Source organism: Lates calcarifer, linkage group LG20, assembly GCF_001640805.2.
Source record: "Lates calcarifer isolate ASB-BC8 linkage group LG20, TLL_Latcal_v3, whole genome shotgun sequence".
NCBI lineage: Eukaryota > Metazoa > Chordata > Actinopteri > Centropomidae > Lates > Lates calcarifer.
In genome coordinates, this window is record NC_066852.1 from 8,890,795 (window position 1) to 8,917,817 (window position 27,023).

At 40.3% G+C, this 27,023-nt stretch overlaps 3 protein-coding genes across 6 annotated transcripts in view; 1 reads left to right on the plus strand and 2 right to left on the minus strand.

The window, feature by feature from the left end:
• The window catches only part of specc1 (sperm antigen with calponin homology and coiled-coil domains 1), a 66,136-nt gene extending 48,054 nt beyond the window's left edge, over window positions 1-18,082 (minus strand). The window contains exons 1-4 of one of the 4 annotated variants that reach the window (XM_018691091.2): window positions 17,947-18,064; window positions 10,335-10,382; window positions 3,712-3,896; window positions 3,432-3,567 (exon numbers count right to left, since the gene is read on the minus strand). In XM_018691091.2, the coding sequence (XP_018546607.1) occupies window positions 3,432-3,567; window positions 3,712-3,873 (298 nt within the window). In that variant the 5' untranslated portion in view covers window positions 3,874-3,896; window positions 10,335-10,382; window positions 17,947-18,064. Of the gene's footprint in view, window positions 1-3,431; window positions 3,568-3,711; window positions 3,897-6,781; window positions 6,936-7,941; window positions 8,561-10,334; window positions 10,383-17,946 lie in introns of those variants that run through there. The other 3 variants (XM_018691094.2, XM_018691092.2, XM_018691093.2) reach the window with 3 other exon arrangements.
• Window positions 18,083-18,645: 563 nt separating this feature from the next.
• On the plus strand, window positions 18,646-20,984 carry timm22 (translocase of inner mitochondrial membrane 22 homolog (yeast)). Its single transcript, XM_018691102.2, has 4 exons — window positions 18,646-18,936; window positions 19,458-19,654; window positions 20,237-20,309; window positions 20,391-20,984. Exons 1-4 carry the CDS (start codon window positions 18,678-18,680, stop codon window positions 20,465-20,467), a joined length of 606 nt encoding a protein of 201 aa, XP_018546618.1. The 5' UTR covers window positions 18,646-18,677; the 3' UTR covers window positions 20,468-20,984.
• A 90-nt stretch (window positions 20,985-21,074) lies between these two features.
• On the minus strand, window positions 21,075-26,066 carry LOC127143713 (major centromere autoantigen B). Its single transcript, XM_051078830.1, has 3 exons — window positions 25,833-26,066; window positions 22,618-24,432; window positions 21,075-22,392 (listed from the first exon to the last, which is right to left on the minus strand). The coding sequence occupies exons 1-2, from the start codon at window positions 25,903-25,905 to the stop codon at window positions 23,711-23,713; spliced, it is 795 nt and encodes a 264-aa protein (XP_050934787.1). The 5' UTR covers window positions 25,906-26,066; the 3' UTR covers window positions 21,075-22,392; window positions 22,618-23,710.
• Window positions 26,067-27,023: the final 957 nt, after the last annotated feature.

Genomic DNA, 27,023 nt, shown 5'->3' on the forward strand with positions numbered 1-27,023 from the left:
CAGGCAAAGTGACTGAGGGCAGCAGACTAAATGATGACTGTCACTGCTTGCATACGTGGTTAACCATTATGGTTTTGTCAGGTGTCTGATTTGATTTTCCACTTGCTGATTAGACTGACTTTTGCAACCTGCTTGACATATCCACTCATTGTCTGTCTCTGTCTTTATGTGTCTTGACATGCACTTATCGTAGAGTCCTAGCCCAGGTGGACGACCTGATGGGAAGATTACGTATGAGCAAAAGTCTCCACTCTCACTCAACGCAAGATAATGATATGCCAGTCAGAACACATTTGAGAGTATTTCATTAAGAAAGTGTACATTATGAATTATTATTGAATTCAGCGGCACCAGCCACTTTACACAGCATTAGACGGCTCTGTTTTGCACAACAATTTGCCACTTTAACCTGCTATGTGCCTTAAGTCTTTGTATTTATGGACTTGTTGTTGTGTTGTAGATGTTTATTTTTTGTATTTATTTTTAAATTCTTTAAAAATATTTTTAAATATATATTTTGCTATTGTGTAAACTATTTTTGAGTGTTTTCCTTGCTGCACCGTGGGTCTTAAGAGTAACACAATTTCAATCCTCTGTATGTGCGTACATATGGCAGAATTGACAATAAAGCAGACTTTGACTTGACTCTATCAACTGAACGACTTTAAACTCTGTGAAATTACTGTGATGAAATATGTTTGATGAGATCAAATCATCAATATTTTTATAACCAGGAACAAAAAAGTAAATAAACTTTAATTTCTTTGAGGCTAAAATGTAGAGGAAAGCTTTTTTTCAAGGGGAAACCCCATCTGATGATTTTGCTTCCGTAGTGATGGCAAACACCCTGTTAAGATCAGCGACTGGAATGCAAAACAAGCTCAGTATAAATGGTCAGTGTATTTTACATAAAGGATGTCACTCTGCCTGATAGAAAATGCAGCTACATAACAGCAACTCAACTCTGTCCTATATTAAAGATGGTTTTATTTTCACCAGTAATTATTTAACAATATTCCAACTGTGGTTGGCTACCAGAAATTGGCTAGTAAAACTAGGCCACGCAGTATGTGAAGACTAATGAATTTATCATGAACAGCACAAAGTGGAAACCTGCTCTTGTCCTTGGGTGTGAAAAAGGCTTTGAAAAACAAAACTTTTGGTTAATTAGAGCCCAATCCAGTGAAAAGCTGATCATGGTCTAATTGTGTTTGAAAGAGCCGAGAGTCTCACTTGGCCCTGGTTTCTCAGCTCCTCTGGAGTCTTTTGTCAAGTAGAATTCAATTATCTTCGCTTCAGCACAACAGCCCTTTGAAGAAGAAATTCACCAGACCACAGGATCTACATACTGTGTAGATGGGCCACCATAAACAAACACAGCAGAGGATTTCCAAGGCTGTGCTGTGAGCAACATTAATTACTGCAACCAAATCCCTGTCATTATCAACCGCCATATTTGTTCAACATGTATTACGATTTTTGCAAACAGGACTGTTTGTAGTTGCTCTGCTTACCAATTAGCATACCTAGCTCACACATAGTCCAATACTAATACCCAATTAATACATAATGAAAAATACTTTATCATTAGATGGAATTCTATCGGCAGTATTGTCAGTGACAAGGAGAGCTGACAAAATAAAGTATGTGATTCAATCACAGGAAATGAACATGGATGGACCACACATTTCCAACAACAGCAATGTTCACATACAAGAAGCAGTACTGTTTGTTTCATATATGTCAAACCATCATCACCTGAGGTACATTATCATATAGCTCCAGTCTGTCAGGTATCTCCACCCCTCACACCCAGAAAGGATCTACATGCCTCCAGGATGTCACTTGAATTATTGCTGGTGTGATTGCTGATGGTCTTAATTCTTGCCACACCTTTACAGACAGGTGAACAATCTGATAATAGAGGTTAACATAAAGAGAGCAATTACAAAAGCATCTCCGGCAGGGACACTGACAGTGTTGATTGGTCAAAAGCAGCAAAAACAATAAACACAGATGCAAGTAATGCAAAATGTTGCCAGCAAGAATGCACTGTGATTCACCATCATAAGAACTAGTTTTTTCAAGTGTATGAATTTAAACTTGCCTGTGTTCTTCTGGGTGTATTTTTTGTGGGACTTAGAAAAATGTACCACACTTTGAATGATGGAATGAGGAGAGGGATTTGAGGGCCATGGAGGATAAAAACTATGTAAGACAATAACTAACTTTAATTAAATATGGCACTCTCAAGCAAAATGAGGAGTAGTGCTGTGAAGTACTGCATGTAGTAGATGTACAGTGCAAGACAGCTGTATGGTAATGAGTTAAATAATAAGTTATAGGTGATTACAGTAAATAAGACACTTTCCATGAATGCTCCTTTCATGTTTGGCCATGTGTAAATATTACATCATGTTTACTGTGGAACATAGTAAGTGTTTTATCAGTATCATGATGAATAAAATGTCTATACCCAAAATAACACCTTCATTTTGACTCGACTAAAGTTCACACAAAATACTATGTAACTCTAGAACCTAGATAAGTGTGATAAGTGCCCCTCCTTACACTCACCTTGTCTAGCTTGGTAAGTTTCCAGCAAATTTCCAGCAGTCTTTTAGAAATAAATTCTCACTTTCACAGTCATAGTGGAGTGGAATCAAAAGGTCTGTCTAAAATAATGTGTGTTTACACAGTATTTATGTGTTTATGTTATAACAAAGCATACAGTCACCGAACCTCTCCTTTCATTCAGAGGTCTGGAGTGTTTCTCTGTGCTTCAAGAGATAACTCATGGTTGAACACACAGACCATAATACAGTACTTTAAACTAAACCAAAACATGTATCAACACTTACTGTGCATTCACAAAAGCGCACAACAGTCATCAAAAGACCAGCCAATAACCCCACCAACATAATTTTTTGCTCTCCTGCGCTTGGATAGAAAAGAAAAACTTTCATTTTTCCTCATTTGTCAACCAAAACACATCCTGCTGTTCACATGGCTGAGCAGATGTTGTCTAAGGATCAGACTATGAATGCATCCAGTCTCTCAGTTTTGGACCAAAACCCAGAGAACCTTAGTCCTCAGCCACCTGCACTCCACCAGTGCCAACCAAACAAGAATAAAGAGAAACAGGAAAAAAGCAAAAAGCATAAAGAGAAGTATCTCTCAAGCTGCATGTTACTACCAGCACCCTGGGAGCTGTGGGATGCATCTTTAGTGGTGTACTGTGGCCCTCTAGTGGCCTCAGGTGGTTAGTTACACATTCCTCATAGTGTTCAACATTAAGGATAACACCTATAGTTTGTGATTACACCTCTCTCTCCTCTTTTTTAGTATCATATGGCTTTTTTCAATAAAATCAAACCAAGTCTCTGAGACTAGTTGCTTGGAAATATCTAACAAGAGTTGTGGTCCCTTACCAGACAGGCTGCGAGGACGGGCCTCAGCGAGATCTGAGATGGCTCCTGTGGTCACAGTCTTCTTCATCCGGGAGCCAGAGGCAGCGGCTCCCAGCGCAGGCTTTGTCAAGGCATCATCACTGCTGGCTCTTTTCAGCTATAAAAACACATCTGCTGTTAATGCTAACTGTGTGGGTCTAATAATGTTACAATAATGTTCTGAAGTGACTTCATTCAAACTGACATCACTCATGTCAATCCATCACCATGTCGGTTAGTGGTAGATTGCAGTGTGACTCACTCTGCTGAGGCGCTGGTCTGAGGAAAGCATGTTGGAGGATCTGGAGGTCTTCATGGCTGTAGAGGTGGTGGAGGAAGAGGGGGGGACCGAGGAAGCTTGCTTGCCTCTCTCCTGGAGTCCTGGCTTGGGCAGCCCCACCTTGGTGGCGCCCGCTTTCAGCATGGCTGTGTGTCAGCTAACTGCACCTGAGAGAAGTCCAGAGAGGAGAGAAAACTGTAAAATACCAAACTTTTGAAAGGTTACCCTCAAGAAAAATAACAGCATTAATAGGCCTGTGTATTCAAAACAGCTGCCCTGGAGCTGGAAGGCAGATTCTTTTAACACAAATGATCAGTGTTGTCTTGTTGAAGGTTGCTCTTTCGCCACAATACCCTACCACTGTCCATGCCCCAAAGGCACCAGGGAGTACTGGTGAAATATGAACACATGATCTCCCATTAACTAGAAAAGCAGTTTGAACAACAAGACAACTGAAAATGTGTAAAATGGCTTCTGACTTCTGCCCAGAAAAACTAACATCTTTATAAATACACTTTGTTGATAACTTTACTTTCAGCCTCACCCACATGTAACTTGCTGACTACAATCAAGCCATTGATTAAGTAAGTACAAATGACCAATTTTAAATAAAGCTAAAGTTCCTGCCTCTTTCCTTTGTGGGGCAGTATAGATCTAAATCTTTCTAGGAAACTGTCACCACTGACAAAAGGACATACAAGATAAAAACATAACAAAGTAGTTCAAATATCTTAGAATGACCATATTATAAATAGAACAATTTTTGCAATACAACACCTATAGATGTGAGTCAGACTAGAGTTGTTCCTTCAAATAACACTATAACACTCCTGGGGAAGAACAGAATAATAGGTAGCTCCTTTGCTTTGTGTGAATAATAATTTACTGCATTAACACTGTATTAACACTGTCTGGTGACATTTTTGGCTGTTCCAAAACATACAAGCCAAGAGCTTGCTTCTGAGGGCAGCTAAGGTTAATCCAGTAGCAACACCATTGAACTACTTCCTGCTAGATGGTGGAGAGAGAACAAAATCTCTTATCTGATTTGTTCAAACCAGAAGCATTGACCAACACACAGCACTATCTCCACACATCTAGTAGGAGGTATGCAGCCAGCTGCAGCCACAACTGTCATTCCTCTGTAAAATGCAGCACAATAATGGCTTCATTTTTCCTACTTCAACAGGATGTGGTCACAGGGGCTGTTAAAGGTGTGCATGTGATGTCCAGAAGGAAATGTACTCATCTGGACAAAGAGTAGCTGTAGGAAATGGAAGGACTGTGGAGTGCACTTAACCAGGGGAAGTGTGCACTGGTAAAGAGCTCTGTAGCTCCCAGAGGACTGGGCTGACTCATTGATCAGCACTGAGGTAACCTGATCTTCTGCCTCTCACATGCACAGGGATACCCCTCTAGTCTCTGCCAGCATATTAACAAGTTAACCCAGGATGGGGCTGTCAGCGAGAACAGCTTTTTCCCTTTGCTCTATTTATACTTCATTCTTCTGATGGAGTGACTGAAATGCTGTACATGTAGAACAACAGTTGAAAGCAGGACAAGTGATGCTGCAATAAAAATCTGCAGTAGCCACAAGTCGAGTGTCCTACAAATAATGATATAATAGGTGCTTAAGGATTTAGCTGATTAAGAGCACACTGTATGCACTTTGTTTTTTGCCAGTGTGAGAGCATGTGTCTCCCCGCTGGTTCATCATATGATACCAAGACCGCTGCAGGCTATATCCTGTGACTAAGAGCCTGGCCTGGTAGTCTAACACCTCAGCTATGATGGATCACCTCCCCTCAGATCAGCTTTCATGACTACAGCACCAGTCACTGCCAAGCACACGTTTGACCTGCTTCTCATCTTGCTTAGATCTTAGTGTCGACTAAATGAGGAAGAGAGGGGAAATTGAGGATGTCCCTGTTGAGGCTTTACTGTTTTCATTTTTGAAATAGAAGGGAAGTGACAAATGTTTTTGTGGAACTAATTAGGTCAGGCAACTGTGAAATGTAATGTTTGAAAACATAAGCCTATAAAATGCAAATCAAAAGTCTGTATACTAAAGTCTAATCCACCTTCTTTGGACCATCGCAGAACTCAATTATGCAAATATGACCTCTCCATATTCCTCTGCAGCGAAATGAGTCTCAGGAGCCAGAGCTGTGTCCCAATTTCTTTACAACGACCTAGTTACGAAACCAAAATGTCTTTGAGAGACACATAGCAAGGCTGTATTTTAAACTTGACCTAGCCAAGAATTAAGACAGAGGGTGTGATTTGCATATCTCTTCTTAAAAGCAACTCAGCTGACAAAAATGACAAACATTTACTGACTTGTACTACACTACAGCTTGTACGGTCTGACAAAACAAACATGTAGGATGATGACATGTGGCTAAATATGGAATTTGCTCTGACAAATACTAAACTAGAAAACCAAATTTAATTTGTAGTCACCACAGCCATAAGTAATGGGTTGTCATGTGCCTTAAATATATTGCTTCTAAAAACAAGATGATGAATGTAAAGGAGCAGAGGAGTTTCTCAGAGACTTTCTGACATGCTGCTGGACTGGACTGCTGTGACGAGATAAGGAGAAAGCACGAGGAGTCAATACCAACTGACAACTGACAGCAGTTATCAGTTCTGGTCCAGCAGTTGAAACAGACCCTTGCATATCACCTGATCTGATACAACCCTGAGGGAGAGGACTGACGTGCTTTCATCACAAAACCAAGATATACAGTGATACATATTGAAAATAGCTTGAGTCAAGACATACATTTGTCAAAAAGACATTACGACACACATCCCTTATTCTACCCCTTCATTTAGCTGAAACATAAACAAAGAAAATAGATGAGAAAAGATTACACCAATAATTACTATAATTTACTATATTCTATTTTTACTTAAAAAAAAGAGTCACATGTATAATCAACCTACAGTAGAAGTACTGCTCAGCAAAAACAGGACAGCTGTTGAGACAAAACCAATAATTACTCTGTACAAAGCCCCTACTATATAACAGTTACAGAAAAAATACCTTGCATGTACACATCCATTGCTTGAATATGTAACTTGGCCAGTTCAGTTTGCCACAACCACAAACTGCCTCAGATTATGGAGGGAAATCCAGGCTACCCAGTCCTGACCATTCTCTGACCTCAAATGCTGGTTGTTCTTGTTCAGTTCATGAGCTGTATAGAACATGGAGCACATGGGAGTGAAAGGCACAGTCCTATCACTAGGAACTCTCTGTGTATAACAGCAAACACTCTGTCACTGCCATTTACAGATACCACAAAAAAAGATCATTAGTGATCAAAGAGGAAACCACAGTCCTGCAAGGGGGTTGCAAAACCTGCTGCCTTCCTGTGGAGGCGCTTAATCAGGCAAAGTGCATTCAGGTGTGACTGCACTGCCTTGCTACAATCAATTATTCTTATTCCATCCACAGGGAAAAACACATTCAAATATTACAACAACTGAATTTCAGAATTTCTGTTTCACATTCACTAAAACTTACATCACACCACCAAAACAAAAGTGGCAACACAAGTGATTCAGTGAGGAACTCATAGTCTCCTATAGTGGACGAAAAAAGGATATAAGACACTAGGTTAAATGTCACTGTGTATCATCACATCCTTTCATGAATGCTTTCCGGTCTTTTTCCTGTGGTTGATTGGCAGGTTAACTTTTAAAAGGCCAACATGACCCTTAACATAACATACTTTAAGCATAACATAGACCTAAATACAGTCACCTCCTTTTTAGTCACTGTTGTAAAACCTTGCATAAATACTAATCCTTCATAGTACTTCACAGGTTGCAAAGTTTAGCAGAGGCCACCATTCTCTTTAAGAAACATAGCCTCTTTTCAGTGGTTGACAAAAATGTGAGAAAGCTGGCCTGAAATATCAGCAGCAGATGTTTTCAGGCACTTTCTTCCTTACTTATTATGAAATGACTTCATTTTTTCCTCTTTCAAACTTTCCTATTCCAATCAGACAGTCATCAATCACATCTTCAATCCAGAAACTGTAAAACAATGACTGAAAATAAAACAAGATATTCCAATATCATCTGAGAGCTTAAGGTAGTGACTAATGAGAGGGAGGGTGAAGGCAGTTGAGTGTCACACAAAAAATGCTAAAAAGAAAAAAAAAAAACAAAAACAGCACAGTGGTGCAGGTCACTCACGTGTTCTGTACTGGATGCTGTCCCAGCTCTGCCTGAGTGCCCTGAAGTACAACTGACCAAAAATATTTGCCCTTTTCTGAGTTTCACGGAGAGAGTCTGAGGGCGAAAACGACAGGTCAGGAGCAACGGCTGTCTGCCTCAATACAGCAAGTCAGGATGAGGAAGTACTGCAGGCTGCCAACCGCTGTGCTGTGTGTGCTGTTGCCTCCTTCACTCTCTCTCATGCAGAGAGGAGGGGAGCGACAGAATCTCAGTCATGGGTATGTTTTTCTCCTCTCACCGTTTTTCCAGACTTTGTGAAGAAAAGACAGTAAGAAAGGCAGAGTAGACCAGGAGGAGGAGGAGGAACAGATCTCCAAACATGTGGCACTGAGACTACTGGGTCAGGCACCATTTGGGTAATGGTTTTTATTATGAGTGATCACACAGCCTAAACCACCATTGTTTGAAAGGCAGGTTCCTGCACTTTGTTCACAGGACAGTGGCTTGCAATTTGATTTAACCTGGGACCATATGTGTGTGGTTTGTAGATGAGACACAACCGTTCAATTGTATTCTTAAATTTGAAACCACAGCTGCATGAAGCAGGTACTTGTACTGATTCAGTGAAATGTTTGTCCACTATATCTGAATTTTGTCTGACTCACTGATGTAAAATAAAATTAGATTTATGACATTGTTATGAGTTCTTTATTTCCAAATGACCAGTAGGTTGTTTGTCACACAATCAGCAGCTACAAACACTCACAAAGCCAGTCTTTGTCTCAGACTCACTTCTTGATGTGAGGGTGGATCATTTGTGGAGGGGTCTCCATTGTACGCTCTCCCACACTGGTCTAATTTGGGTCTCACAACATACGGCATGCCAAGGCCGTAGAGCATGTGGGTAGGGAGCGTTCTGCATTCTGGGCTGCGATGAAACAGGCTTCAGTTTGTGGCAAGTGGCAAACTGAGGAACTTGGTCTGACCACACCCCTACACCACCACAAAAACTGCTTTTTAAAAGGGCGCTGCAAAGGGTTGAGAAACAGTTCAGAGGACTTTTTTTAGGCACTGCATACTGTTTCACACCCTGCTGCACACAGATTTAGAGTTTTGATTTGATGTACACTGCACTGCTTCTGTAATGTTGCTCCTGGAGGACACTACCTTTTTGATTTCAGCCTTGTTAAATGCTGCCAAAGCACTCCATCATCCCTGTGATTGTTCCCTGCCAGCGGATAAGTGAAAACAGTGTCCTGCTGGTGGCACTAGATAAAAAGTTAGGGGGTCACCTTATTAATTCAGATTCATCCTGAGGACACCATGGACATGTGTTGATACCGGTCAAGATATTTCCCTAAAAAACAAGAATGCCAATCTTGGGTCTCTGGAAGAAAGGGCATTCCTAAAAGTTAGTTACCCTCTTTGGCAAAAAAAAAACCAATGCCTCTTGGGATGGGTGTACACAGTTTTTTGTCATCAGCTGCATCTTTTTGTCTACAACCAAGGAGTTTTACCCAGAAGATATAGCACACTTCCACACACACATCTGTAAAGGTGTCCAGACCCACCTGCAGGAGTCACCAGTGCAGCAAAAAGCTGATCACTTTTCCACTGGTAAGAGGCCGTAGTATAAGAACAATAACACAGCACAGACTGTCCCAATATAGAACATGTACTTGGAGGAAAAGCAAGGAACCACTTCACTTCATGTCCACCTCACATGCACCACAATGAGAGACTAGTAATTTCCAGTATACTGACCATTTCTAAGCCATAAAAATAGCCAACTTATGTATGAGCACATTTTTAGGAATTTCCAACAGGAATAAGCTGCTGCCAAAACCTTCTGCATACATTAAACTCAACACTTATAAAGAGGGTGAATTAGGAAAGAGGAAACAGCCGAACCCTGGACTATGAAACAGACCAGTCATTAATAAATAATGATGGAACATGAACCCTGCGGCTGGATGTGTGGCTAGGTAAAGCAGGTCTCAAGAGATTCCTGTCATTGTGTCAAACAAGAGGCTTCTCAGATAAAACCATCAGCAGGCATGCTGTAGCTCCTGATGACGCCTGCTTCTTGTTCTCTTCCCTTTTCCTCCTTCTGTCCACAGGAAAGTGCACTGAGTCAGACTCTCCACATAGACACAACACAGTTGCGCGGGATGTGAAAACAAATGGGAAATGTGCAGTGATGGTGATTCAGCGGAGTGTGTGGCTAAATATAGTGTTTTTCCATGATCACTGTAAGCAGAGCCTATTCTCATTACAAATCCAAATGTTGAGACACAAAATTAGAATAAATTGTACAGACACAGGATTATTGCTCTTGATGTGGTATTTGGCACACATACCACTAAGTATTAATCAAAAAATAAATAAGAATCCATTAAAAATTCACTGACCTGAAGCCTGTAAATGGGTCCCCAGTTTCCCCAATCCAATCTTCAAAACTGTTTGACAAAATACGAAAAGATTCAGTAATGTAGTTTTTTGTTGACAGTGACAGTTGTACAGTGGACAGTGGTAAGGAGTAGATGGTTTAGATAGCTTTAGTGGCGAATTAACAATAACCTGACATTTCACATTTTATAATACAAAAAATCAAGATGAACTGGTCAAGGTACAAGCCAGGTACAAGCAAGATTAAAAGGATTTTGCTGCTATAACTGTTTCTAGTATTTAAAGATGATGGCAATGAGAAACGCTATGTAATTAGCTGTTATTTTGGTCTAATTTAAACTAAAACTTTATATAACCATGATGACATATGACATGAAACACTGGCTAGTCTGATCTCAGTCCAGAGCATTAGAAATAAGCTTCTTGCAAATAAAAGCAGAGGTTATATGTCTTCTGCTTCTGCTGATGTGACATTGATGTGTTGCTACTGTTAGTGATATTACTCATCACATTACCATAACAACAACTGAACATATGCATACCAACATCTGCAGTGGAGCCCCGTGGGTGAGCTGAGATTGTTGTTGCTATATAAACATATATTACTGTAGATCCATTTCACTTTGATATAAGTCTATTATTTGAGACAATGATATTGCAGTAGAAACCATGTGTAAAAGCCAAATATGTAAGCTTTCAAATATTAATGTATTAATTGTGCTTCACCACGTTGGCAGCTCTGAAGCATCTGTAAATCATCTGGGTCTAAGGAAGTGCTGTGTGCAAACTCATTATTTCAGCTAAAGTGAAACAGGAAGAGTGTGGGATTAAGTCTGTATCTCATGCTGTGAGACGGTCTCTGTTCTCCCTCTGGGTTCCCTCTTAAGTCTGGAGGGATCTGAAACTAGTACAATAAAAGACGCAAACCTCCTTCCCAGCAGCTGTATCGGGGAAGTTACAGCCTAGTTTCACACAATACTGCAAACATGTGACATTTTCTGTAGTCGGTAGCAATTTATGAGAGTTGTGAGGAAAGCCGAGATGCCAAACACATAAGAATGCCTACAGCTGTACAAATATTAGCAGACTTTAAATGGTTCAAATTGCACTCCTGGGAATTAACCTGAATCTCCAATCAAGATGCAACAGCTCAGAAGTGATATGTACTGTATAAGTTTGTATATATTGTGTTTGAGGCTACTGACTATCATGCTGTCTTTGTATGGACTAATAGTGATATAAATTATTAGAAAGTGCAAAACACACCTTGCGGTGTGATACTATAATTTTTCAACTACAACACAGAAAAACTATTTCTCAGCATCTGAATATGAAATAGCCCAAAGATGTGAGCCACTGCTTAAATCAGCATCTTTGAGTTCAGGAATAGATGAGAAGAAAGCAGAGCTAGTGAGGAAAGTGCTGAGTTTGTGATTTCCTTCCATCTGTACATACAGTAAATCAATAGGTTGTTTGGCTGGCCTCTGGGCCCACACAGCAGGGGTTCTCCAAACTTTAAGAAGAGTTTGCAATGGGATCCTGGCTCATTAATTGTGATGCATCATGTCTGAGAGGAGGGGCTAGGAAGTTCAATTCCCTATTTTTAAGTCTGAAAGAATACTGGCACTTTGAAACTAACAGAATTTTCACCTTGTGTACTTGGCCTCAACTTTTAAACTATTTATTCCTGGATTATCAACTGTTATACCACAGAACAACTAAACTCTGACTTCTAACAGCATATAATTACAGTTATTTACACTGACATTAGCAGCCCTCCCAGGATAAATGCCCCTATTAACTGTTCTACTGTTGATGATACATGTATATCCTACATGTGAAGTTTAACAACTTATTGGGCACAAATCTCATCTGTTTGGCCCCATCCAAACAGAGGATTACTGATTCACCAGGGCACTCACATCCATCCATTATCTCCCAAAAACCTGCTCTGTCCTGGATTCACCAGGCATACAGTAGTAGGAGCCAAGACAGATACAGTCTTCATGCATATTTCATCTGCCTCATACTCCATTTCATCTTTCTCAGAGCCGGGCTCCCTCGAGGGCCAAACTTCCTGCTCTGATGGTGTCAAAGTTCTTGTCTAATAAACAGTCAGTCAAAGCCACGTTGCAGAAACTTTCAGCTGCTTTCCTGTCTCCCTGGCTGGCGGCATGTACAGTGAGTGGGCGGATTCCATAGAAACACTCGCATAGCATCCATGAGAACTGTGAGGGAATGAAAAGACAACCACTAGACAGAGCTCAGTCTTTTTCCACAATGGAACGTCATAGTATAAATGACACTGAGTAGAATTACTGTCCAACCCAATAGGAGTGTTCCCTACCCACTATGTCTTTCAAGTATAAAACTGTACACAGACTTGTGGCATGAGAGCTATTTGATGTGCACTGTGGGTGTGTTCAATTTATCTTGTATGACCAAAAAAAGATTACAATGGATCAGATATCTTTCAGCTGCCAAGCAAACATTTTTACAACACTCCCAACACATCTGTATACGTCACAGTTGTAAACCTGCTTGTCCTGTTTAAGTCAATAATATCACATCATCTGTCTTGCCTGCCCATAATACCTCTACAAGTCATGCTCTCAGGCAACAAATGAGGCAAAAAGAAGTGTGACGTTCATGTGTAAAGGCCATATCTCTGCTGTGCTGAAGTGGCCCAGATGACCCATTTACAGAAACAGCAGCATTCCTTGTAGCCAGTGAGTTAGGCTGTGATGTTTGTCAAGTATGCAGTCTGTTTCCTGGACGTTACCGAATTAAAAACAGAAGTGCAGGAAAAAGATGCTTGGAGCTGCCTTCCTTCGCAGCTAACTTATACACCTCTCAGACAGAAAGCACTGCTGTGCTAGTGTAACATATTTTTCTCCACTGCTGGCCTTTTGGTAGATGACGCTTGAGAGGGGAAAAAAAAGAGAGAAGGTAGCCTGGCAAAGATGTGGAGGCTGGGAACCATCCGAGCCTTTGCAAAACAACAGGTTTGAGTTAAAATATCACAGTATCAGAATTAGGTGCAACCTGCTGACAGAGCAATGAGCAACCTAACATTCTGTCAGAAATATGGGTATTTCTACTTATTCAACTGACTCAATGCCACACTAGTTATCATTCCTGCTCCAATCAGTTCATCTCCTCTTATCTTCTCAATTAAAGCCTCTTCCACTGCAGTAAAGGACGTGCCACTCCAACTGTATGCAGACCAGACCTTGCCTCTTGAGGATAGATAACAACTCTTTCTTCTAAGATCACACTGAGTGCTTTCCCTGAACGTGTGAGTAAGAGTGAGAAAGAAAGCTGACTGGCCACAACAGGCTGAGAACTGTGTTTCTGACGATTTCTGTATTTTCCTCAGATCCTCAAAACGAAGAGTGGTGAGAGCTGGTCTTAATACAAACAAGAAGGTTGACATTCAAACAAACGAGTGCTAACAGACCTCAGAGCATACTCCCTGCTGTGCTGTGGTCCACCGGGCAGACCTGCAGCTCAGGAATCATGAACCACACTTTTAGACCCTCTTTCTGGTACCAGATCTACCACCAATCAGGCTAGGGCATATTTACATTATCTATTCACCACTCATTATGAATCATTCCACAAGATCTTCACCTGATAATGTATCCCAGGGAAATTGTTGCCAGGTTAATCCCTTTATAAACCTGCATTCAGTCTTTGAACTTTGCGCACTTGTTGCCGACTGCACAGACTTCCAAAACTGCCCCACCAGCCAGCAGGAAATCCTCTATCTAGTCTTCAATTTGTTTAGAGATACGATCATTTCCACATCAAACAACATTTTATATCAACAGAGACTGCTGCGTATCTTCACTCAAGCTGAAATTTGATCATAAAACCATTTTATAAATGAGGCCATTTACACTGTGAAGAGACTGGCAGAATATTTTCAACATATGGAGCGGCTGTGGCTCAGGAGGTAGAGCAGTTGCCCACCAATCAGAAGGTGGGTTCGATTCCCGGCTCCTCCAGACCGCATGCCGAAGTATCCTTGGGCAAGATACTGAACCCCAAATTGCCTCTGATGTGTGTCATCGGTGTGTGAATGTGTGTGTCTGCGTTAAAAAGCAAATTGTATAGAACAAGTGCTGTATGAATGTGTGTGAATGGGGGAAATGTGAGCTGTAGTGTGAAGCACTTTGAGTGGTCGAAAAGACTAGAAAAGCGCTATTTAAGTACAGTCCATTTACCATTTACATATGCACAACATTGTTGCTCCTCCAACAAAAAATAAAAACACAGTCCCTCCACACTGACAGATCATTACAGGGTGACACAACACAGCAACTAATGGACTTGATGAACTCAGCACCCACAGGCTCAGGTGCAGCATCAGGTTCAGGAGGACAGCCAGGAGGTTAAAACTGGTCCAGCTCTGTGACCTCTTTGATCCTCTTCTTCATTACTGTGGGGTCATGTGTGCGTTCTGGTAAAGATGGGCTTCCCACCTATGTGACTGTGTCATGCTGGCATTTTTAATCTCTTTCTCAATCCCTACTCCCTAAAATCCTCACCAAAAATCCCTGCCCTGTCTCCTGAAATTATCAAACTGAGCCAGGTGACTATGCCTTCACACATACACACAGACACACACACAGTTCTGGTTCTCCAACCCCACAATGCATTTTGAGATAAACTGGCATTACCTTGCACAATTCAAGGGTGTACATACTATTTAAAAGTAAGGATACATAAACAACTAAATGATGATTAATTAATGAGAGGCATATCCACTTGTATATGAAAATGACTGTATTTGTACACAGCTTTTAGACTTTCTTGTTTCTTATGTTGGAGTACTACATGTTAGGAAAGTGTTTATTTCCCCCATTCCTTAGACAGTGCGACCCAGACTGATGTCTTACAGTTACATTGAGACCACAGGTCATTATTATGCTGGTATCTCCTGCTATAGAGAGCAGCTAGGTAGTGAATTCAGCATATGAGCATCTGACTCACAGTAGAGCACTATATCACTGCAGTATCTGCCTTTCACCCTCCTTACCAGAGCTGGACAAGGTCATTCTAAATGTATTTACCCCACCCCCACTATTATTGCATATGTCACTTACAGCATGTGGATGAAGAACTCCAGTGCTTCTGCTTCACAAAAGTGAATCCAGGACACCAACACTGGTAGGACATACTCCTGAGTGTGTGGGACAACACCGACAGGAGACTCTGAATTCCTCTTTGAACGTCACACATTCACATACATTTAAATTCTTCCCAGTGAGCACAGTGGTCAAGGAGATCACCAGGTATCATTTTCTGCCAGAAAAAAACAAGCCATACAATCTCTGTACAACTACACATGGGTACTCCCCACATATCCCCTGTCTATTAATAGCAAGCCAATGACAGAAACTGCCTGGATAATGAGTTGAACAGAGGATGAAAGCAGCTATAGAGAGAACAGGCGAGGGGAGACTCAGTGCTCTAGGCTCTACAAGGACATCAGGTAAGAGTGCCTGTGTCTTTTCCTCCATCACTGGCAAACACAGTGGTTAATCAATAATAAACTCAAACAGACAGATTGCAAATCTGGCAATCCTATTAGATGCTGTCAGATGTCTTTGTGTAATTTTCTTGGCTGTAAACACTCTTACAAAAGACATCACAGACACCTCTACATGCCACCATCCAGCAGTAAACGTTAAACTAGATGTATCCAGAGCTTAGAGCTGTCTGACTGATGATCATCACACTGACACAAGACCAGCCTCCCTTAATGCTATCCAGCATAGCCTGTCCTGAACACAGCCCCAAAGCCAAAGACAGATTCCCCAACTATTTCTCCTTCTTGGATGGTTAACCATGAGAAAAACAAGGCTGTAATTACCTACAAACAACATCCACACTGACTGCATCATAACTGACTGGTGCACTGCTTGCATTTGAACTCTGTTTCCTCCTGCCATGATCACAAGGAACAGAAGAAAGTGAAAGCTGTCATTTGTTGCCCACTTGGCTTCTGCCAAAGGACCCATGCATGTACCATTGCAAGGATGGTCTCCTCTATAAACACGAAACTACAACATAAGCTCTTCAATTAGGATATTTTACAATTTAACCTTCCCTTTTGTCATTATTGACACGTCCAATTATGCTGCACAGCAAGCCGTGGCAAAAATAGCAATGGTATTTTATTCAAGCAAGTGTTTCTGTTACACTTAGGTAATGCAGTTTACAAGTAAATGTTCTGTGGCAAGAACAGAATTACGCACAGTAGCTCAGTCAGGATAATTTTCCATAATGAAGCATTTAAGGACCTATTTAAGACATAAACAACAAACTTTCACAGATAACTTTGCTAAACACAACAAAGCCTCGTTTGACTGCTTCACATGGCAGTAATCTAATGAAGAACAAATGGCTGGCTGATCATGTGAAGAAAACCCGCTTGCAGCACACTGAATAGGTTCCAAGAAAAACATTCGCAGTTCACTGAAAAGGTTCCAAATTTCACATTTTGCAGCCAATGCAGCAAAATGTGAAATTTACATAACACACAGGGAAACCTAAGCAGCACAGCTAATTTGGTAAATACATTTATATCTTCATCTGCCAGTAGATTCACAGGTTTCCATCAGGGAGGAAAGACTGAGAATCGTATGCAAGAAGCAGGTGTTAAAGAGTCCTTAGCTATTGTATATAAAGATCGAAAAGGAAACTTCTCATTCAAGTCTTGCAATGTTCAAAACATTTAGCATTGTAAATGTGAAAAATCCAGGTAAATTAAAAAGTATCTTTTAAAGCTTTGTTTTGGTTTCCTGTCAATTTTTAAGTGAAGTGGGGGGCTGCATTGTGCCTTCAGTATTTTAAAAATCCTGGCTACAGCTTTGATAGAGTTTGGGCTGCAGTATTTTCACTGACCTGCCGAGTTAACTTGACATGTCCCACACAGGAGAAAATTCATAGTTGTCGGATGAAACGCTACCAGACATCCCTTAGCAATGACAACACTACCCCTGTATTAAGAATTTTACTCATAACCGTGATGAAGTAAGAACTGAGCCTGTAAAATTGAATTATAAATTTACATCGCAGATGGGGAGTATTGATTGAGGAAGGATCCTGTTGAACTCACGACTGGTGCAACGTTAGCAAGTGGATCACAAAAATTCAGGATGTATGTCTGAAGCCATGTAAAATGGAAAATAACATATTGTATGCGTCGATGTTATTCGACTTTCTCTTGCCTGACATTACAGTCATACAGTGACACATTCATTTAGTGTGAAGACGTGTCCTTTGGCTAATTTAATGACAAACGTTGTCGTCGTATCGGGAAAGACACGTCTGCTTCAAAATGACTTAGTCATTAAATTAAAGGAACAGAGACGTCCTCTGTGGCTTAACGCTGCTAACAAACAGGCTGTCATCAAAGTCAGTTTGGCGTCTCCGTCAATTGGTCAAACCAACTGATCCCGAGCGACTCTCCCTTTATTTCCACTGACAACACAGTTAACAAAGCGTTAACAGTAAAGTTTACATATTTCAACCCGACGAATTTGTGAAAAAAGAATAAATGCTCTCAAAACAAATGAGTATTAGCCACTAGCTTTAGCTCACCTGTTCAGTTTCGCTGCGGTGCTGCTGTTGTTTGGTCAAGATGATGCTGCTGCTGCTGCCGCCACACGCACGCGACTCATTAAAGTGTCACCACCACCGGAGCCGATAGGCGGAGTGCGTGAAACGAGTTTGGCGCAGTGTTCGGAGAGATTTCTGGGAAATGTAGTCTTTCTATTGAGAGGTTAGAGGAGAGAAAATGTAAGAAAAAAACAGAGAAAATGCAGTACACGTACCTATTTTAACTACCAATTTAAGTATCTACTCCATGACCAAACTATAAATGAGATGTTAATATATATATCCGGTATGTACAGTACCTGAATGCTCAATATTTAAAAAATGATGGCTGATAATGTCCTCTGTGTATTGATGTGTATTGGTGAAGTGGATAACATATAAAAACATTCAGTATAACGTGTATAAGAAGTTTAAAAAAAACGTTGTATAACCTGCATAGACTACAGGTCTGTTGTTGAAGTAACGTGGGCAGGTTGACCTTAGTGTCGAATGTGCTGACAAGAAATCGAGATGAGAGCATATGAACATTTTTTTAAGTGAAAAAGCTCAAAATATATGTTGTTGCTTCTGTTCATTAGTGTAATTATCTAAATGTATATTGTTTGTAATGTTTATTTGTGTTTCCATTATTTCCGCTCTGATAGTAGAAATTTGACGAATCTGCAGCCGCTTGTCGTTGACTACATTAACCTAAAGCACTGTCATTGAGAAACATGGCCGCCTCCAGTGGTGCTGCAAACGTTGCTGCCTCCGACTCACAAGGTCCAACTTCGGCTGGTCCGGGTCCGGATAGCCCACCGATTCAGTACAGTATGATCCTGGACCATCTTATCGGGGACAAGAGGCCCGTAAAGGACCTGAACCCTGCCGTAATGGGAGGGCTGCCGGTGCCTCCTAAAAGCGACGAGCAGAAGATGATCGAGAGGGGAATGGAGAGCTGCGCCTTCAAGTCTGTTCTGGCCTGTGTGGGAGGTTAGTAACCACACCAACATTACAAGTACATGAGGTTTTACTGTATACTGTTCTGGTGTCAGAGCTCCAAGATTAAGTGGAGGGGGATTTGAAGATGAGACTGGGATCTTTGTATGAGGTTGCCATGATTAAATCAAGTTAAAAAAAATTAATTGATTAACAAAAATCCAGTCTGTTTTTCAAGTAAAACAACAAACAAACACTCTCTAGCCCCAGCTTCTTATTTTTGTTTGCTGCTTGTCTCTGTCTGAACTGTCAGTCAGTCAGTCTGTTTAAACAAGAAATGTGTCGATAACAACCTTGGGCTCTTAGAATCAGTAATATCCCTTTTTAACATGTTATAGATCAAATGCAGCCCTGCCGTAAAGTTTGCAGTGCATTACACAAACATGACCAGTCACTTCAAGAGCAGTAATAGTTCTTATATCAGAGAACAGCATGCATCTTTCATTCCTCACGTCTGTAGATATTTTTCTGCCTTATTGTTTAGGCACTCATGTTGGTGTTTCTTCTCTCCACAGGGTTTGTTCTCGGAGGAGCTTTTGGTGTTTTCACGGCTGGCATCGATACCAATGTTGGCTTCGACCCCAAAGACCCCCTGAGAACCCCAACAGCACGAGAAGTCCTCAAAGACATGGGCCAGAGGGGGATGTCTTACGCCAAGAACTTTGCCATTGTGGGCGCCATGTTCTCCTGTACAGAGTGCATCATAGAATCAGTAGGTCACGCCGCTTCTTCTCGTGATCTCTTCATCATGTGGGGCCACTGGTGGTGGATATAACCACACTGCTCCATGTACATGGCTGAAACTAATGACTTTGACCAGAATCTTGTAAATAAAACTACTACACATCACTCAGCTGCATAATGTGTTTGTTTTTGTTGTAAAAATGCACAGGCACAATTTAATAAGGCCTTGTGCTTTCTTTGGTTTCACAGCCTCACTTCAACAGTTCTCTGACAGCATTTGGGCAGACATTACTAAGCACTGATGACTTAAGGAAATATATTGTTAGTGTAATTATATTCAAAATCCCACATTGAGAGAGATATTTTAGGAACCTCACTGTAGTTCTGTTCTGCTTTTTTTTAACCAACTCAAAATGGTCCAGTAGCACCCTCTGGTGACTGTCTGCTGAGATTTAGATTAATCCAAATTATGGCAGTTATTATACAGCAGGATGCCAAGTGGCCCCTCTAATTGGAAACTCTCACCATTTCCTGTCTTTTTTTCTTCTCTTCCCTTTTAGTTGGTCTCTATAAACCTCATTTCTTTTTTGTGTCTGTTTTTCATTTGCAGCACAGAGGCGTATCTGACTGGAAGAACGCCGTGTACAGCGGTTGTGTAACTGGAGGAGCAATTGGATTTCGTGGTGTGTAACCTGGTACACTGACTCTGATGTTTTAAATTTAAAAGGCCTTTATTTCTGATGTATCTTTCTTCTGTTCCACAGCTGGTCTGAAGGCCGGGATCCTGGGATGTGGAGGCTTTGCTGCGTTCTCTGCTGCCATTGAATATTATTTGCGGTGAGCCGCTAAAAGAGCGACTCTGTGGACAAGAGGTTAATCAGTGCCCATCTTGATGAGCCTGTGAGGACTCACACTGTGAGAAATACAAGGTTGTGAATATTTACCTGCTCATGGAGGATTGCTGCCAAAGCAGAACGGATGTATTTCTGGTGGAAGTGGCAGGTTCATGTTTGTGACAGTGATGCCACAGTGAACTGAAAAGACCTGTCTGTATTTTCTTCCTATGTCTCATTACTTTTATGTCATGGACAGTTTGAGCAAAGCAAACCAACTCTACTTGGAGAATCAAGATAATAAAATATGAACAGAATCAAGAACCTCAGCAGAGTGGGTCTGCTTCTGTCTCAGAGGTGTAATGATGAGATGAAAATGCTGAACACAAATCACGTTCTCTCTGAGTCACAACCACCTTGAATCAGACTCAGATAAACACCGTTCTTGTTGTAGAACATTGGTTTGATGTGTCGCTAACTAATCCACATCAGGATTATTTATATTAAAGATGTTTTTTTGTTAAATTGGGCCTTCAGCACCTTTTTCTCGATGTCAAGTTTTTTTTTTGTTTGTTTGTTTGTTTGTTTGGGTTTTTTTTTTTTTTTTTGGGGGGGGGGGGGGTTTGATTGGGATCAAGCGTGTAGATATGTCTTTATTCTAGTCATAATGTATAATGTATAATGTAACACAATCATGACAAAGTATACAGAATTAAAGTTTCCAGCATGAGAGGCAGCCAAAGCTGCTGTCCTGTCACTTAGTTATATGTACAACTCAAGCAAAATCACATATTTAGTCATTGGAATTCAGTTTTAAAGTAGCATGTTGCTTTTTGGCAAGATGATCATTTAATAGCTTTAACAAATTAATAGCTCAGACTTTATTTATTCCCCAAGACAATTGCTATAATCTGTATACTCTGAGCAAAAAACACAAGTACTAATGTCAGAAATACTGGAAATAAGTAATAATAATAAATTGGACAAATTTTTAAAACTCCAAAACGCACTAAAGCACAGACAAGTGTCAGTTAAGTGTTTAGTGGTAACTAATGTGGTTACTGATGTGGTTGAGTGACAGGTGCTGCTCATAAAAAAGTGAGAGAGAAATCTGAAGTTGTGGGTCTTTAAGGCTAAATAAAAAATGTGTGGACGTACTGATATCAGCTATTTCTCCAAAATGTTTCAGAAACTGACCAAAATCAAATGTATGAATATATAGACATTTTAAAACTTAAAATATTTACCGGTTATGGAAAAGGTGAAAACTTGTGCTATCAAATCAAGTGTTCTGTGTATGAGTTAAAAACTAAAACAGCAATGATCAACTGATCTGGCAAAAGAGGAATGTTTCTGCTACACTCAACACAACATGTCTCTGTGTACCCTTCTGCATTTAACATGCTTCACCCAACATCACTGAGGATAACTGATCTCACAGAAAACAGTCATTTCAGATGTGACTATTTTATTGAATTCATCATCAAGTCAAATGAAAATCAAAACAAATACATGAATACTTTCACAAATTTACTATGTAAGATTTATAGATTATATATGAAAAATTCAATTGTTTCTAATATTAAAAAATATTAGAATACTTTGTCTTATATATAGGTATATATATATAAGTATTATACATCTACAGTAACATACTGTACTGAAGGTAACAAAGCTAAATACTTTTCAGAATGAACTGTTTTCTCATTCAGTCTGAACTCTGAGTCTCTCTCTTGCCTGTCTTGATCTCTGAGCAGAAAGGTGGTGAAAGCTTCCTCTGTGTGTGTGTGTGTGTGTGAGGAGCTTCCCAAACCCACCAGCACAGAAGAAGCACATAATGAAAACCTCTTCTGTGCAGGTCGAGTCGGGACGGTCCTCATCCTTCTGGCTGGTAACTGAAGAGGGTGGTGTTGCTCAAGACACAGAACGAGTCCTGTCAAACAGTCAAACAAGTAATAAGTCACTTTGGATGTTCTGCATTGTTGGTCACTATTGTGTTGAATGTGGCCTCTAATAATGTCATTTTATTCTAAACAATATTCAAACATGTTCCCATAATAAATGTAATCCACACACAGAATGTAATGTTAAGTTTAGCTCATCATCACTTTAACTGTAACAGTGGTACTGTTGTAGTCTTAGTCAGGGGATTACTCACTTAGCTGAGTGAAAAACAGGCTCCACCGCTCTCCAGTTTGTCCTGTGGTCATCCATCCTTCTCTTCTGGTCTGGAGCAAACACGTCAGCTCTGTTCTGTCAGAGGTGCAATCTAATGATAGAATAGTAGTAACACTACTGAAGTATTAACAAGTAATATGAAGACTTACAGGAGACATTTGTTCATGATGTCATTAAGCACTGACTTACCTTTGTCTGGTAAAGCATCTAAACCTTCTAAAGAAAAAACACAAGTATAACAGAGTGAGTAAGAGAAATGATTTCTGAGCTGTTAAATACAATTTAAATTTTCTTTGTTAATGTTGTTAATAATGATAATAAACTTACCTGTGTATGGGCATCTATGATGTTACATAGTAAACAGGTATATTGTGTCTAAACTAGTTTACACAGTTATACATGTCTTAATATAACAAGCTATAGTAGTAAATGTTGTCATACTTACCTTTTCAGACACATCATATCATGAGCATTTCATACATTACCTGCAGTTTTTTTGTTTGTTTCTTTTTGTTTTTGTTTTGTTTGTTTTTTTTTTTTGTTTGTTTGTTTGTTTGATCTTTGGCTCCTTGTCTTCCATTCTCTGCTTTGTGTGGGTTTTTGCAGGGTCTGAGTCCAAAGATGTCCAGAGATTTGTGGGTTAGGTTGCCTGATAGAGCCGGGGTGGATTTAGTTGCTCCTGTTCACATGTTGAAGTGTGTTTAGGCAAGACACTGGACCCAAAATTGCTCCCAATGTTTAGGCCAGTGTCTTACATGGTAGCTTGCTGCTATGGTGTGAGAGTGTGTGTGTGAATGGGTGAATGAAAGGCACATTTAAAGTGCTTTGGATTAAAATGTTATGTGAATGAATTCAAGTGTCTTACCTGTTGAAGAGAATTCTTATCAAGAAGAAAAGTGAATATAAAAAGCTAGATTCATAGGAAAGCTAATGCAGCTTTCCCAGCCCTCCAGATGACAAAGAGACAATCTAGCCACAAGAGATTTACAAATAAGTCCCGGAGCAAGACGCTACCAAGGGCTTTGACAGCCTTGCTAGATGCAAAGGCCTGGGGCCAAAAGGAAAGAGCTTTCCTAATCGGAGTCGCTGTCATCACACAGTGGAATGAAGATGGGTCCTGGGACTCCAAAAGGAGTAACAGTCCAACTCCTGCCGGTGAGGAATCGCTGGAATGAAAGACCTGTGTCCCTGCTGTCCACTTCACCGACCCTGTTCGGAAAGTTCCTGAGGCCTGACGTGGAAGGAGCGGGCTCCTCAGGGTTGTCTTCATCATCCCTCCTCTGTCTCTTCATACTTACCTCCTCTGCGTCGCTCTCTCTGCTCCTCTTGGAGGTGGAGGTGGAGGTGCTGACGCCTGAGGATGAGGGAGTGGGGTCCTCCAGCCTTGGAGAAACGGGGAGCAGACCTCCTCCAGGTTGTTCCACTTGCTCTTCGGGAAGCCTCTGGTGCTGAACAGGTGCCTGTCGAGCAGCAGGATGGGGTTGGAGCCAGTCTGGGAGGACAGGCCGGAGGTCGTCGGAGTCTCTGGAGCTCTCAAAGTCTTCCTCGTCAGTCATGGTGCTATAGCCTGAATCAGGGCTCTCATCATCTGACCATTCCTCTTCAAAAGATGACACCTCTTCTTCAGATGACTCCTCTTCAGACAACTCCTCTTCATCCTCCTCGTCGCTTTCGGACTCACCTTCCTCACTGGATGACAGGTCTGGGCGATTGACATCTTCGTCGTCGCTGTCCAAAATCCTGATCACTTCAGGGACGTCATCTACTGGATCCTCAACGATGTAGTTCACATCACCTTAAAGCAAAAGGTTAAAGCACCTGAAAACCCTCATTTTAAATCCCAGTATTTCTCATGTCACTGAATATTTAGGACTAAATAAGCAACAAATCCAAGCTAACTACGACTGTTCTACATGTGTCATGAAGCCACCAACAGTCAAGAGGTGATCCTGTTTTAACATTAATATCAAACACTGTGCAGTCTGCTATTATTATTTTGTACAGAAGGAAAATACCTCTGTGCTGCATTCATCTGAGACTTAATGACAACCACTGTTTACTTTAGTTATTCACAATCACACTGTAAATGTAAAATCAACAATGCTGCATTTGGAATCTCAGCATGATGTAAAGTATAAGCCAATTTTACTCATGTATTCACACATGTTTGTATGATGTGAGAAAGTAAATACAATGGTGACTGCTAGAAAGAATCACCTGCATGTGTTACCATGACAACATTCAACACAGCTGGTTTGACAGCACAGTTTTCTGATGACTATCTTGAATGTGGTGACAGAAATTTGTAGAAAAATCAATTTCATTTAGAGTTGAAAAGACACAAACCTGGATCTCTCTTCACATTTAAAAGCAGCTTTGACTTTTGACTTTTTGGACTGTTTGGCTGGCTGATGAATAGAGTATTCATGGCACTCATGTAATGATTATTTCATATTTACAAACTTAATACTAAATATACAATTGTAACATATTTGTCTGTCAGATATTATATGAGCTCAGTCATAAGGATCTGTGTTTTATTCTGGTCCAAAGACAGTGGTTTGGCCTGTGTTGAATTTAAGACAAACTATGGAAGTATATGATGCCATTTAAAATGAGAGTAAATGCTTAGAACTCTCCTCTTGTGAGTGATAAACTCTGAACATGACAGTACAAGATGATTCAGTATCAGATCTGAATATAATAAGTCAAGCTTTAAGAATCAAAACAGGCTCAGGGTCCCGTTCACACAGAACAACAGGCCCTGGTGTGTTTACACCTGTACGTCATGACGTCCTGACGTTCGGAGCTAAAGGTTCCATCGTCTCCATGGTGCACAAGAAAAATATATTTTTGGTATCATATGAAATTTGACCCAGTTGATCTTTTCCTCAATAATTTCGATAGAACATTTGGACAATTTGATATCCTCAAACCAAAATAACAATGTTTGAAATCACTGCACTCATTGTTAATGATTTCTACACAATATTTAAGGAATTAAATAATTATTTTACACGGAAAAAATCGTCGAGTAAGTTTCACCAAACACCAACCTGTTTTTCAAACAGGATTAATGACATAGTATGAACTGTCCACTTTAAATAAATAAAAACTGCACTCTGAACCAATGAATAAGCCATGAGTAAAATATTAAAATATTAATATTAGAGAATAAATGTCAAAGTGGCCTACCTGCATCGTCGTCGTCCGACACATAGATGACTCCTGGGTCCTCCTCAGGGATCTGTGGTCTTCTGAAGGCCATGTCCAGACTTCAAGTTTTCCTCAGCAGTGAAGTTCTCCAGTCGTTTTGCTTTTAAGCAGAATCCGGTTTTTCCAGTAGGTTTTTTTTTTCTTCAGTAGTTCAATCTTCCAAGAGATCGCTTTCCAAAGGTTTGATTTGCAGCTCACCAACTCGAGTCAAGTTTAGATGCAAAGGGAAAGTTCTAATGATGTGTTGTCCTTATATACCCCCGGGAAGGTTCTTTTAGTGACGCACGCGCGTCCGTGTGCGTGAACAAGACACAGAAAGACATCCTGTATTATATTTATATCTTTGTCATATTTAATATTACTTTTAAAGTTTTAATTTCATTTAATTTTCATTTAATTTCATTTGGTCGCACTTAATTTTATTTCTTATAGTAATGTTTTTATGTAGCAAAGTACAAACCATTAGTCTTTTTCTTATTTTCTGGGTCATTACTGGCACTGTAAACCTTCTACAACTTCAGCAAAACTTATGTCAATTCAACAAATCTGAATTTGAAATTGAAACCAAATCTGAGGGAGAGGGTGCAAGGAAAGTTTAAGCAGACCAGCAGATTATATCAGTTGTCTAGCATTTTGTGTTAACATGTTGATATATAGCTATGATCACTCAATATGTCATCCATGATGATAAAACATACACAGCGTGGTCACTGTTAACACATCTGTGAGCATTTTCAGTGTTTAGTTGTGGCTCAGTGCTTCTTGTGTGAGTTGTGTTTTCAGTGTCTAAATAGTGCAGAGTTGAGGAAACCATCATCTCCAGTGTTATCAGGTTTGATTCACTGGATCCATATTAACTCCTGTATCATCAAATTATGTTTTTAAAAGATCTTTATTGTTGTGTTTTTACAAAATACATACACAACAAGACACATTACCTGCAGCAGCTGACCGATTGTTATGGGTCAGTGAAGAGGCCAGTCAGGAGCTACTGTCAGTCTTACTGTACCTGGGCTGGTATGTACAAAACTTCAGGAAAGTGTCTTAAGAACAATCCTACATTTTGACATGAGTCCAAATATTTTTTGTAAACATGCTGTAAAATAAGAACTACACATACAGCCCCCCCCGAGCACTGAATCCACCAAAATCAGCTCTCCAAAGGAGATG

Coding starts and splice junctions, on each gene's coding strand:
- timm22 (XM_018691102.2), top strand. CDS start 18,678: ATGGCCGCCTCCAGTGGTGCTGCAAACGTTGCTGCCTCCGACTCACAA. Junction 18,937..19,457: donor TGTTCTGGCCTGTGTGGGAG/GTTAGTAACCAC, acceptor TTCTCTCCACAG/GGTTTGTTCTCGGAGGAGCT. Junction 19,655..20,236: donor CAGAGTGCATCATAGAATCA/GTAGGTCACGCC, acceptor TTTCATTTGCAG/CACAGAGGCGTATCTGACTG.
- LOC127143713 (XM_051078830.1), bottom strand. CDS start 25,905: ATGGCCTTCAGAAGACCACAGATCCCTGAGGAGGACCCAGGAGTCATC. Junction 24,433..25,832: donor GTCGGACGACGACGATGCAG/GTAGGCCACTTT, acceptor TTTTGCTTTAAG/GTGATGTGAACTACATCGTT.